Source organism: Falco punctatus, assembly GCF_963210335.1.
Source record: "Falco punctatus genome assembly, chromosome: 10".
Classification (NCBI taxonomy): domain Eukaryota; kingdom Metazoa; phylum Chordata; class Aves; order Falconiformes; family Falconidae; genus Falco; species Falco punctatus.
The window spans coordinates 19,544,190-19,556,504 of NC_137590.1; the positions used below are offsets into that span (position 1 = coordinate 19,544,190).

Here is a 12,315-nt window from a genome sequence, read left to right on the forward strand (position 1 = left end):
CCTGGGGGCTCAGCCTGCCTGGGAGGAGGAGGATGGATGGTGAAGCACACCTTGCAGCTGCAGAAGTCGGGAGGTACCGCTCTGCAGACCTGTGCCATTTTGCACTGGCTGGAGATAGATTAAGAAAGTTCTGGGGCATGCTTTCCCTCTGACCCACAGAAATCTGACTGAGCAGAAGCTTTGGGAGCAAGAGGGAGACGGAGCTGCAGTGCAACTGCATTGCATTTAGCACAGCCTGTTACCGGGGCAGGGCATTTTTAGCTAATCCTAACATTGCCTTGGCACAAAAAAGCTACTACCTTTGGGTTGATTCTTGCAGGGGATGAAGGAGAAGCCTGGCAGCAGCATTAGTTCTGAGCTGGCAGGGTGTATTGCCCATGGTCCTGCAGTGCGTGACTATTCCCAGCCAGCCTAATACATTTCCTCAGCGAGCAGGGGCTTCCCAGAGGATGCTGCACTGGGACACCCTGTCTGCTCCTCCACAGCCAAAGCAGCTGCTGGGAGTGTGCCGACGGGGAATTTGCAGCAAGCCGTCCCAAAGGACTTGTGGTCAGAAGGACATCTGGGGCAAAGGAGCTGGAGAGCTGGAGGTGGCAGCAGTAATTATGGCCGGCTTTGGCAGTGCCCTTATTCACTGGGACACTTGGAAGCTCAGCACTATGATACTCGAATTTTTCCTAGGCTATTTAAACAATCCAGGGTGAAAGGCTTGCCCTTTGTTATCGATCACATGTTTTTGTTACTACCCTGTTAGAATTGCTTAGAATTTTCTTCTAATTTCTTATAATTGAATGGGTTCTCTTTGCTTGCTGGGTAGGTTGTAAGAAGATGTTTCTGCCGGGAAGTTCTCCACCCAAGCTGTCCCCAGCAGCGCAGTGTGAGCTGCAGGCAGAGGAATGCCGATTAATTAACTTCAGTTCACACATATGTTTCTGTGGTTTGGCATTACGTCCAGCTGGCCCTGCATATGGCAGAGATGGTAAAAGACCGTTTCCAGCTCTGCTTTCTGCTTTGTGGTTTGTTTGTTGTTTTGTTGTGTTTTTTTCTTTTTTTTCCTGGGATCATAGTGATCTAGAAGGGGATACAAAGCAAATCAGGGAACCTTCCAAGGAGAAGTTGATCAAGTCTTTTCCATGGTGGTGCTAGGAAGGAAAAGGTGCCACGCAGAAGATGCTGTGAGGCAATAGCTCGTGCTGTCTGGTGAAACCCAGCCCTACAGAAATGCACCGGTTCCCTGTGATGTCCCAAGTGTCTGTGAGAAGAGCTCACTCACAGGTCTGCTGCTGCGGGTATTGCTGAGCACTGCGTGATTTCGGAGCGGGAAGAACTCCAGGATTCATGGCCAACTCACAGACTGTGAATTTGTTTCTTAATATTGCCCTCTTCTCCCTATTTTTACCATAGAGAGAAGAAACTTAAACACTTAAAATGGTGTCAAAACCTCCACTTAGGGACATTGACAAGGAACTTGTTACCCTTGTCCCCAGCACGGCTGCTGCCATATCAGTGGGAGTTATTCACGGCCAGCCTGAGGAGGAATCAGAGATTTTGATGCCTAAGTGGCTGCCACAAGGTGGAATCAAGAAACGGGGTCTCAGTCCCATAATCATCACTGTCACTGCACTGGTTGTCCTTGGGTGCACCAGGACCCCTGGGTCAGGGGCTGCCACCAGGAACCCTGCATTCCCCAGCCTCTGGCACGCGTCTTCTTCCCCAGGCAGCAGCTGTCAGCATTATTTATCATGTTAATAATAAGAACAACTATTATTTGTTATTATTTATTTATAGCTTAATGTATCTATTATTTGTATTTATTATTTGCTATTTATGTTATTTATATTTTTGTTTTATTTATAATTTTATAGTATTTACAATATTTATTATTTATGAATAGTTATTTATTGTCTATAATTTATTTACTATTTATTCACTAATTTACTATTTAGTGTTTATTATCTACCATTCACAGTTTATTATTTACCATCTGCAGTTTATGATTTACTAGCTACTATTAGTAGTAGTTATTATTCACTATTATTTACTTAACACAGTAGCATAATTTAACATTAACAAATATTTAACAATATTTACAGACAGTTGGGAAACATAGCTAAATTAGCTGCTGGCTGCACTTCTCCACCGGCTAGGGAAGAGCTGTCGGGAGGAATCATCCCCACAGCAGCCTCCAACTTACGCTTGGCTCCGCTCTCACCATCCTGCTTATGAGCTTTATTACTCCCTCCTTTAAGCTCATTTTCTGTTGAAACCATCCTTTAAATATAAAAAGAAGTGTGATGCAGTGCCAGGAGCTCACCACCCCTGGGGAAGGTGAAGTTGCTCTCAAAACCAGCTGGGGGCTGGAGCAGCTGGGGATGCTCGGGAGATGCTGAAGGGCTGGGGCTGCTGATGGCATCAAAGCTCTCCTTCGGTCCCGTTTAATTATCATTTAAATAAACATTATTTATTAAGGAATGTGGAGGAGCCCAGGTTTCATACCAAATCAGGACTGGTAACTAACGTCAGGAGTATTTCACCTTCCGCTTGACCAAAGCCATAGGGCGAGCAGAGTACCCCACCAGCACGCCGCACCCCCCCACCACGCTGCCTGCAGCCAGGCAGGAGTCGGGATGGAGGTGCAGGCAGGACTACAGCCTGGGGCTGGATGGGATGCTCTCCCAGCCATCTGCACTTGTTTCCCCTTGCTATGGGCGTCTCCAATGATTTCTCCTGATCTATTCCTTTAGAGTTGCTGTGCAGCAGGCAGATCTCCCTGGCCCCAGAGAAGACACTTGGAGCAGGGCAAAGGGATGGGGCTGCTGCCATGAGGAGGCTCCTGCCCTGAAAAGACCACTTGTGCAAAACAGACCCCTTCGAGGACTCACGCCGTGTCCCTGCAACCTCAGCAGACTGAGACATGAGGATGTGGCACAGAGCAGCCACCCCCCCAGCAGTGTCAGAGGAGGGCAGGTCCAGTCATCTGTGTTGTCCCTGCGATGTGATGGCTGGGTGCGTCACACCATCCCTCTTCCCTCTTGCCCTCTACATGGCATGGGGTGATAGAAGCATCCAGCTCAGCTCTTGAAAGCAGGGAGGCGAGTGTCAGTGGGTGCTGTGTTGAGCAGTATTTCCCTGGGGTTGATGGGGAGCTGGTGGTTTCTGTGTGACATCAGAGGGTGACATTCACACAGATGGGAACTGTGACACATCTCAGAAAAGTTTCCACCAGGCACAGAAGAGAAGAAGCGAATGAGGAGGAAGACGATAATTTTGTGCTCAACACAACAGTGGGTTTGCAAAGGGGAAGTGTTAGAAGTGACTATTGGATCAGTCTGTGATGCCTGCCCCATGAGAGTGACTCTTTGGCAATCTGCTTCCGCTGATCTCAGAAGTGACAACCAAGCCCTGGCACATCTGCGTGCCTGCAGCCACACGCCCCTGCGCAGAAGCCCAGGGCTGTGCTCCCGGGGCCCTATTTGGCCTTCAGCTGAGGAAGGGACCGGGTGCCAGGGCCCACACGCAGAGCACTGGAGGAACCTCATCATGGAGTTACCTTGTTCCTGGTGGCCAGATCTCATCTGGGATTGTTTTGGAACGGCAGCTTTGTAAAATTTCATGTGCAAGTCTGGCAGAGAGGACTGGAGTTTGCAGCTCTGTGATACCAAGGCTGTGCAAGGACTCTGCCCTCACTGGACCCCCCTGTGCCTGGTGAGAAGGGTCTGGGTCTTGCTTCCATTCCTGTTGCTGGGGCACACTGCTCTGCTCTTCCTTGGTCTTTCCATTCTTCACATTCAGCTTCTCCGTCCTTTTCAGTCCTTGAAGGGCAAATGGCTCTGCATGCCTTTTTTGATCCTTCCATTCCTCTCCCAGCTCTCTGTCTCCTGTTACCCTGGGCCCAAGCTCTTCCCTCCTATCTCTACTCCTGATCTCCTCTCCTCTCCTCTCCTCTCCTCTCCTCTCCTCTCCTCTCCGCTCCTCTCCTCTCCTCTCCTCTCCTCTCCTCTCCCCTCTTCTTTTTTTCTCTGCTCAGTTCTTATGTTCTCCGGGTTGCAGATGTTGTAGCCCCTGGAGGAGGGGGGAAGGCTGACTGACCGGAGGACATTCACAGTACTGGGGACCTGAGAGTCACTAATTTTACCTTCATCTCTCGCCTTTCCCAGGGCGAGCACAAGAGAGAAAGGAGGAAGATGGACCGACATCCCAACAACACGATCCATGGCTGGCGTGCAGTGTCCCCGCTGCCTACGGAGAGCATGGTCTCTGGGGATGGACACAATGAGACCAGGTGCTTTACAGAACACATCCCTGAAATCGTCACCGGTAGCATCACGCTGCTCATCTGCCTGTGTGGGCTGGTGGGGAACGGGGCCATCCTCTGGCTCCTCAGCTTCCGCATCAGGAGAAATCCCTTCACTGCCTACCTCCTGAACCTTGCAGTGGCTGACAGCTGCTTTCTCCTCTGCACATTGGCTTTCCTTGTGATATATCACATGCCCATGCTCAGCTGCTTTCAGCCAGAGCTTTTGCGGGTGCTGCCTCTATTTCACTCCATGGTTCTGCTCACGTACAGCACCAGCCTCTATCTCCTCACAGCCATCAGTGTGGAGAGGTGTGCGGGTGCTCTCTGGCCCTTCTGGTGCCGATGCCACCGGCCAAGGCTGCTCTCAGCCGCCATGTGCAGCCTGCTGTGGGCCCTTGCCTGTGTGCTCGCTGGGCTGGTGTACTTTGTGTGTGACCTGGGTCACTCTGGACACTGCTGGATGGTTCTTGGAACCTTGTGCTTTCTCAATTTCTGCTTTTTCACCCCCTTTATGGTTCTTTCCAATGTGATCCTCTGTATCAAGCTTAGGCGCAGCTCTTGGCAACAAGACCCAGTGAAGTTGTACACTGTCATCTTCCTCGCGGTCTTCTTCTTCCTCCTCTTTGGCATCCCGCTCAGTGTCCAGATCTTCCTCAACTTCTTTGTCTACGTTAATTTGGTCTTTGAGATCTGCCTGTTGCTGGCTTCTGTCAACAGCAGTATCAATCCGGTTATTTATGTCCTGGTTGGGAGCTATGGAAGGTTCAGGTTCAGAGGATCTGTCAAAGTGGCTCTTCAGAGGGTCTTTGAAGACAGGTCAGATTCCCAAGAGGTGGGTGAGACCCCTGTGATGGGAACTGTTGCCTAAACCCCTATGGCTGCAGACTGGCACTCAGAGAGGAACAGCTCTGCCTCTGCACCCCGGGCCAGCACCCATGGGAGCAGGGTCCTTGCCCAGCTGGGTGAGCACGACTGGCAGTGGGTAGTCATGCATCCCCCAGGACATGGGCACGCTCGATGAGATTTCCAGGGGCAGGGCTGATTTCCACCTCAAACTTATTTATAATTTATTTTAATAAAATTGTTTTTCATGTAATTTACTGGTGATTGCTGTTTCTCCCCTTGCTGGGTCCATGGGGTGCCCTTGCTTGTTCTTAACATGATAGTTGTGACAGTCCCCTCATGCTGCCCACTAGTTTATAATGCTGAAACGATGTGGTCCAGAAAGTCCTGCCTCATCTGCTTTGCTGTTCTCCATGGCTAACACAGCCACAGTCCTGGGCCTCAGTCTGTACCTTGTCTGCTTCCTAGCAAGGAGAATCCCAACTCTTCCTGCTGCTACCCTCTTCTGGGACCTTGGTGCCTGACACTAAAGCACTGACCACTCATCGCCTTGATCCTCAAAAGCCCCCCAGACCAGAGGAGATGATGGTGAGGGACAAAAATGTTGTTTTCAGCTCCCTCTGGCTTAATGTCCTCCTGTGCCACAGTCTGGCAGAGAAAACCCACCTCAGCCTGGCTGATGCTGCCAGCAGCCAGACCTTTACCCGGCCAAAGGGGCTTAAATGGGGAGGTGGGAAGGGACAGGCAGAGGCAAGTGCTGCCGGAGAGCAGCATTGTGCCAGGTTGGACAGAGGATGGACAACCAGACCACTAGTGGCTGGTGGCTGGTAGAAAGTGCAGGTTTGTGCACGGGGTGGAGAAGCCCATGGAGCAAACTTCCAGGGCAGATCCAAGAAAAGAGACAGAAACAGAGGCTGGAAGGCTCTCACTGGTGATAGCTCGAGGAAGCTGAGCTCTGCCTGCCAGATGGTTGTATTAGCTTTCCCAACACACAGAAACAACTGCTACCAAACCCATAATATTTACAGAACATAGCTTCCTTGTAGGCATACAACAAATAACTGATGTCTGTAGATCTTGTGTTGAAATCCACATTTTGGATGATCGTGCATGGGATGCTGCCCATGAAAGCAGAAGCTGAGAAACCCTGGCTAATCCTGCTCTCTTGTCGAGCATACAGATAGACTGGGCATCAAGCAGTTGTGTTGCAGGGCATTGTGCTGGTGTACCTTGATGCTTTCCTTATTATGACCTGTTTGCACTTTAAAGGGTTGGCTTGGTGAGGGGATGTGAGATTCTGTAGTCGGGGACACAAATGTAGTAGGGAGGGAGAGAGGAAGCGGTTTTAGTCCTGGGCCTCATGTGTGCCAGATCCCAGCAGGAGCACTCCTGCTCCCAGATGCAACAGGAGCTGTTTGCATTTGACCTTCACTGCAGTCAGTCTGGGTAGGAACCATCCCACCTAACTTCAGCTCTCTAGAAATTGCACCGGTCTGTCTGTGGGAAATGTAGGCTGCTGACTGACTACAAAGGGAGCGTAGAATGCAACTCAGATGAAATCCATAAATTTTAGACGACTAGAGCCAAGTAAGCAGCGTTGATTCACCTCTCCTGAGGAAAAAAGATTTCCCTGAAATCCCAAGTCATGTCTCCACTGCCTACCTGGTTCATACCCAGATCTTACTATTCAGCCAGCTCCTTGATTCATGTAGTAGCATGCTCTTGGAAACTGTGTTTGAATATCAAGTATCACTGTGAAACTGCGGTATACAAGTCACAAACCTAGATCTGCATCAGAACTAGGAGTTTTGCAGCAACGCCAAGCTTGTGGCGCAGGGTCCTAGAGATACACCCCGGAACGATAGGAGAAAAGTTCAGCCAGTTCAAAGATATGAATATTTTGGGATCAGGGTTGCTTTAAACTGAAATGAAACAGGAACCTAACAGGGAGACAATCTGCTTTTCCCATAGGTCTAGTTTCTGAGACTGACTTTTTTGTTAGTCATTTCCTGTACAAAGCCAAGAATAGATTATAGCCAGAACCCTGGTACTGCCAAACACAGTGAAACGGCTCCCTGTTCGCAGGAACCCTGGAGGACATGGCCTGCTTGGCTAACACGGACAGAAGTGGTTTGTGAAAGGACCTGAGAAAGACCTCATGCTGGATGCTGCACAGGCTCACCCAGGCAGGCTTCGGTCCAGTTTTCCAAGTGATAATTCCAGGAAACCTCATGAAGATCCCGTCACGGGGGTGGCAGCTGGCAAGTATGAGGCGATGTGAAGCTGCTCTGCGTCTGCTCCAGTGAAGTTCTCCAGGCTGCAAGAGGAAAGAAGGTCAGACTTTTCTGGGTGAGATTTTTAGTTTAATCAGTGCCTCCCCTCACTGGTGTTGAACCTGTTGATCAATTTGCACCAAATCCGATTGTGGAATAGCAGTGTCTAGGATATTAAGATTAAATATTATGGAAAAAGGTGGTAGGGGAATGCTGAAATGAGTATCCCACTGACGGAGCCTAGCAGCTTAGTAGTATCAGCTATAATATTAGACAACTGAGAATCCATATCAGATCCACCCCCAAAACCACTTCCTCTTTGACATCTTCAAGGACAATCCTTTCAGCTTATTATTTTCCTCCTCCACATCTGTCCTGTCCAAAGCCAGGGACGAGGCACCTCCCTAGTGTCTGTTCTACTTCTGTACATGTTCTTGTGCCAGGCATGTCATACCCACCTCCCCATGTCCTCCCTTCCATCTCTCCTGTCCCTCGTTTCTCTCTGTGCTCCTACACATGGAAGCTAGGGCATGGCTGCAAAGATCTGAAAAGCCGTGTGTGGGGGACAGCAGAGCTGCTAACATGTTTCTGTTTCATCTCATCCCTCCAGCTGTGTGACCGGGGAAGGAGAAGCAGCAGTGGTTTCATGAAGAGAGCATGTTGTTCCCCGCCATGGAAAGAGCCAGCTCTGTGTGTTGGAGCCAGCCCGGTGGGACAGCATATAACAGGAGCTGGCACCACAGGCTGCTGAGGCATGAGGACAGTCACTACAACTGGACAGACTGTGAAGCTGGTCACTTGAGCAAAGTCCCTGTCACGCTGCTCATTTGCCTCTGTGGGCTGGTGGGGAACGGGGCTGTCCTCTGGCTCCTCGGCTTCCGCATCCTCAGGAACCCCATCACTGTCTACGTCCTCAACCTGGCTGTCGCCGACTTCACCTTCCTCCTCTCCATCACCATTGCCCTTGTGATATTTCACAGCCCAGAGAGCCTGTGTCACAGGCTGAGCTCACAGGACATTACAACTGTGTTGAACATCACCATCCTCTTCTCTTTCACTGCCAGCATTTACCTCCTGACCGCCTTCAGTGCCATGACGACTCTGTCTGTCCTCCGCCCAGCCTGCTGCTCCTGCCACCACCCCAAGCACTTGCCAGTGCTGGTGTGTGCCCTGCTCTGGGCTCTCTCCTTCCTGCTTGCCGTGACCCTCTACCTCTCTCCTGCGGTGCTCATTGTTTTTGCCCTGAGCTACCTCTTACCGGTGCTTACCCTGATTTTTTCTGGTCTAACCCTGCTTTCAAGGGTCTTGTGCTGTTCATGGCAGTATCCTCCAAGGAAGCTCTGTGTTGTGGTCCTGCTAGCTGTCTTCTTTCCCTTCTTTACCGCTGATTTTGTCTACTGGCTCTTGCTAAGACTGTTTGATTTTTCTATTTTTGTCTTTGACACCTCTCTCTCTCTCGCCTGTGTGAAGAGCAGTATAAACCCTGTTATTTACTTCTTGGCTGGGAGCTGTGCAAAGAAGTTCACACTCTCTGTTAGGGTTGCTTTCCAGAGGGCTTTTGAAGATGTAACAGAGTCCCAAATCAGAGGTGAAACTCCCAGAGAAAACACAGTGGAAACAGCTGTTTAAACCTCTGGAAGCCCCTCCCTTAGAGAAGATGCTCTAGGGATGGAGACATCCCGTGAACCAGGGCAAGACAAGGAAGAGGCTTTGCTGTGGGTCTGGTTGCAGCTGAACAGAATTAGCTGCAGCACAACGAAACATGCTGGGTGGCACAGGAACTCCTGCCTGGGTTGGACACTGGACAGACCGATGAAATACTCATCAAAACCTTTTGCTTTGAAACTTTGCTTTGAATATGTTGTATTCAACAGCTCGGAGCTTCGCCTGTCCCAAAAGTGAGCTGGCTCTGCCCTGTGCACTATTAAAACAGCTGCAGAGACTCAGCTCCTGCCCATGGATTTTTTGTGTGTCTGCTTAAGAGCAGAGTGCGGGTGGATGGGAAAGCTTGGCACAGCAGGGCAGAACAATTCCTGGGCAAACCCTTGTGTGTGCATCTTCAGCTTGTGAAGAGTATGTGGACACTTCACATTCAGCTTTGTTACCAAGCAAGCAGGCATGTGTTTGGGATGGCCCCTGGAAGGCTTTCCCTGAAATGCATTGCTTCAGCTGCAAACTGGGTTTGGTCTGTGCATCATGTGGCTTCTCTGCACGCAAGGGTTTTTGACTGGAACAGCCTCTCGTGGTTCCTCCCACTTTTCTCCAGGCTGTCTGGATGGTTAGCTTGAGCAAATGCCATTTCGCAACCATGACCTGAGGTCTGTATTCGTTACTGGTGAGTCTGTTCATTACTTAGAAAAACAAGACGAGCAGGGTTAAAATGAAACAATCCAAAAAGCACAGCCCTGTCTGAAGACTCTGTAAAGACCGGATTTGCTGTGTGAAAGAGGATACAGGGAGAGGGAAGGAAAGAAGTGGACTTTTTAAGGAAAAGACCCCGTTGAAGCCATGAGGACTGAATCCCCATAGCCTGGCCCAGACTCCCTGGTGAAAGGGGCAGTGGCAGTGCTTTCTCCACTTCTCTCTCCCCTCCGTGTCTGTCATCCCTTGCTATCAAGGAGGTGGAGGATACAGCAGCTCTTGTCAGCCTGGGAACTAAGCCGCCAACAAACCACTCACTGCTTTTGAGCTGGTTTTGTTTCCTGGTGTGAATCCCCACCAGGCTGCACTAACTTCAGTATGAGCACCAGGGAAAGGTTGGGGCAGTGCAGCTGGCAGGGAGGGGTGGAGGGAGGAAAGGCATCAGCAAAGCAGACCCAGGAACTACTGATGCTGTGGCCTCTGGGACCTGGGATAGCGACACAAATTTTTCTGCCCTTTGTCTTGTCCCTTAGCCCAGAGCGACATGTCACCTGACAGGCTGGAATGAAAATTAATCACTTGGTGCAGGTACAGAGCCATGATAACCGAACACATAAAACTCTCTGGTGGAAACAAGAAGCTCAGATAGGTGCTGGCCTGGGTGACACTGCAGACAAGGGAGACCCCAGGAAGCAGGAAAAGCACATGAGAGGATCGTGGTCCCTCTGCACCTGCCCTGAGCGATGCTCCGTGGATGATGGGAGCCCTTTCCTGGACAACAGAGTGTAACTCCTTTACTTTCCAAAGGACAGGAAAATGGGAAAGAGGGAGAAAAAAAACCCCTCTCAACTATGGAAGACTCCTGCCCTGTTCTGTAAAACAACTCTGTTAATAAATGTTTCTTCGATGTTTAATCTCATCATGGGTCTTCAAAGCATGACTCACCACCCATAGGTTATACTCTTGCTTCTCTTTCTAAAACGAGAGGCACATTAATTACTCTTGGATTTAAGGCAGTGGGAAAAGGACAGACAACTTCCCACTGTGTAAGAGGCAGGGAAGTGGGTGGGTGAATACAGGCAGCCCTGCCACCCGCAAATATGATGATCTTCCCTGTCAGGCTGCGTGCCTCCTCACTGCTTTTCTCAGCAGTCTCCCAGCTGGTGGGATGCTGCGAGGTCCCTTCCTTCACATCTTTCCCTCTGCCCTTCCACCTCTGCCTGCCTCAGCTGGCTTCAGCCCTCCATCCTACAGGGAGGTGCTCTCCTGGTGTGCTCAACTGTTCCTGAGGAAAGTTTTCAGCACATGTGGGCAGCTCCACTGCCATGGCTTGGCTCAGCTGGAGGCTTCTTACAGTGGGATACATCTCTGCTAACTGCAAGCATCCCAGAGACATGTTGTCTGCTGGCCATGTCCCTCCCAGAACGAATGAGGAGGTCTTGGCACTGCCAAATTACTCATCCCAGGCAGCTATCGTAGGATGATGCACCTCTGGACGTACCTGTCTTCCTCATAAACAAGACAGAGGCTTTAGAATGAGAGGAAATGAGCCATTTTGTGACAGAGTTGTCAGTCTTGCTCTTTTCAGCAGTGACAAGCTGTGTCAGTGAAGCCCAGCTGTTGGTTATTCAACAAATTTTGGGGTCAGAGTTACCATCTTGGAAACAAAACAAAGAAATCCGAATCTCATTTAGGACTAGTAACAAAATGATGCCTTAGGTAGGTAACTAGAAAAAGACCAGTGCAATCATGATTTTGGAGTGTATGGTTAGTCATTACAAAAGCTGTGCAGCAGAGCTGCTCAGCTCCTTCTGAAGATGGCCAGGTTCAGGGTGGAGGCAGTGACGGGCTTCCTCTTGATGCTGAAGCTTGGGAAGCAAACAATGGCCCCATTCCCTGCCAGCCCACACAGGTAGATGAGCAGTGTGATGCTCCTGATTTCCATAAAATTAAGTGGCCCATATATCTGGTTATGTTAATTTCCATATTTCAGGCTCTTTTTGGTCATGGACACAGAGGTGTGTTCAGTGGAGTTACTATGAAATCTTTGCTGTGAGCAAAGAGAGTAGAGGAATTAATGTCTCTTGGCTTACCAAGACTATCCGACCTGGTAATCCCCTGCCTTGCTTCACAGCCTGGCTTGGAGCCGTGTCTGGGGAGGGTTTGGTGAGCTGTGCCAAAGTGGGTTCCCATCCCAGCCTCTGCAGCTGACATTTGCCCACTGTGCTTCTCTCTGGCATCGGAGAGGCGATCTTTGGCGTCAGACACCCAGCATTGCACTGTGTTATTTCATCTTCACCTTGAAATACTTCCTTTCCAAAATCAGTGCCTTTTCTGAAGACACAGCTCTTCCCATGTGCCCTTCTGAGTTTGGAGGACAGGGTATCATAGCCTTGGCTGAAGTAAGGCAAAAGAGTCTGAAGCCTCCTTTGGGATGCTTCTGTCCCTGTGGACAAAACTTTTGTGGAGATTTTGAAGAGTGAAACATTCTTCAGCTCCTCCCATGTTTTTTTCTGTAGGGACTGATAGTAGCAGGGCTGG

General features: G+C 50.0%; 2 protein-coding genes across 3 annotated transcripts; both read left to right on the plus strand.

The window, feature by feature from the left end:
• Nucleotides 1–3,267: 3,267 nt before the first annotated feature.
• LOC308070199 (proto-oncogene Mas-like) lies at nt 3,268–5,393 on the plus strand. 2 transcript variants are annotated; one of them, XM_080403753.1, is made up of 2 exons: nt 3,268–3,705; nt 4,028–5,393. In XM_080403753.1, the coding sequence occupies exon 2, from the start codon at nt 4,185–4,187 to the stop codon at nt 5,163–5,165; it is 981 nt and encodes a 326-aa protein (XP_080259879.1). In that variant the 5' UTR covers nt 3,268–3,705; nt 4,028–4,184; the 3' UTR covers nt 5,166–5,393. The 2 variants fall into 2 exon arrangements, with proteins under 2 accessions (XP_080259879.1, XP_080259880.1); XM_080403754.1 differs by having other exon boundaries at nt 4,051–5,393.
• A 132-nt stretch (nt 5,394–5,525) lies between these two features.
• Nucleotides 5,526–10,693, plus strand: LOC308070201 (proto-oncogene Mas-like). Its single transcript, XM_080403756.1, has 2 exons — nt 5,526–7,474; nt 8,024–10,693. The coding sequence occupies exon 2, from the start codon at nt 8,071–8,073 to the stop codon at nt 9,040–9,042; it is 972 nt and encodes a 323-aa protein (XP_080259882.1). The 5' UTR covers nt 5,526–7,474; nt 8,024–8,070; the 3' UTR covers nt 9,043–10,693.
• The last annotated feature ends 1,622 nt before the right edge of the window (nt 10,694–12,315 follow it).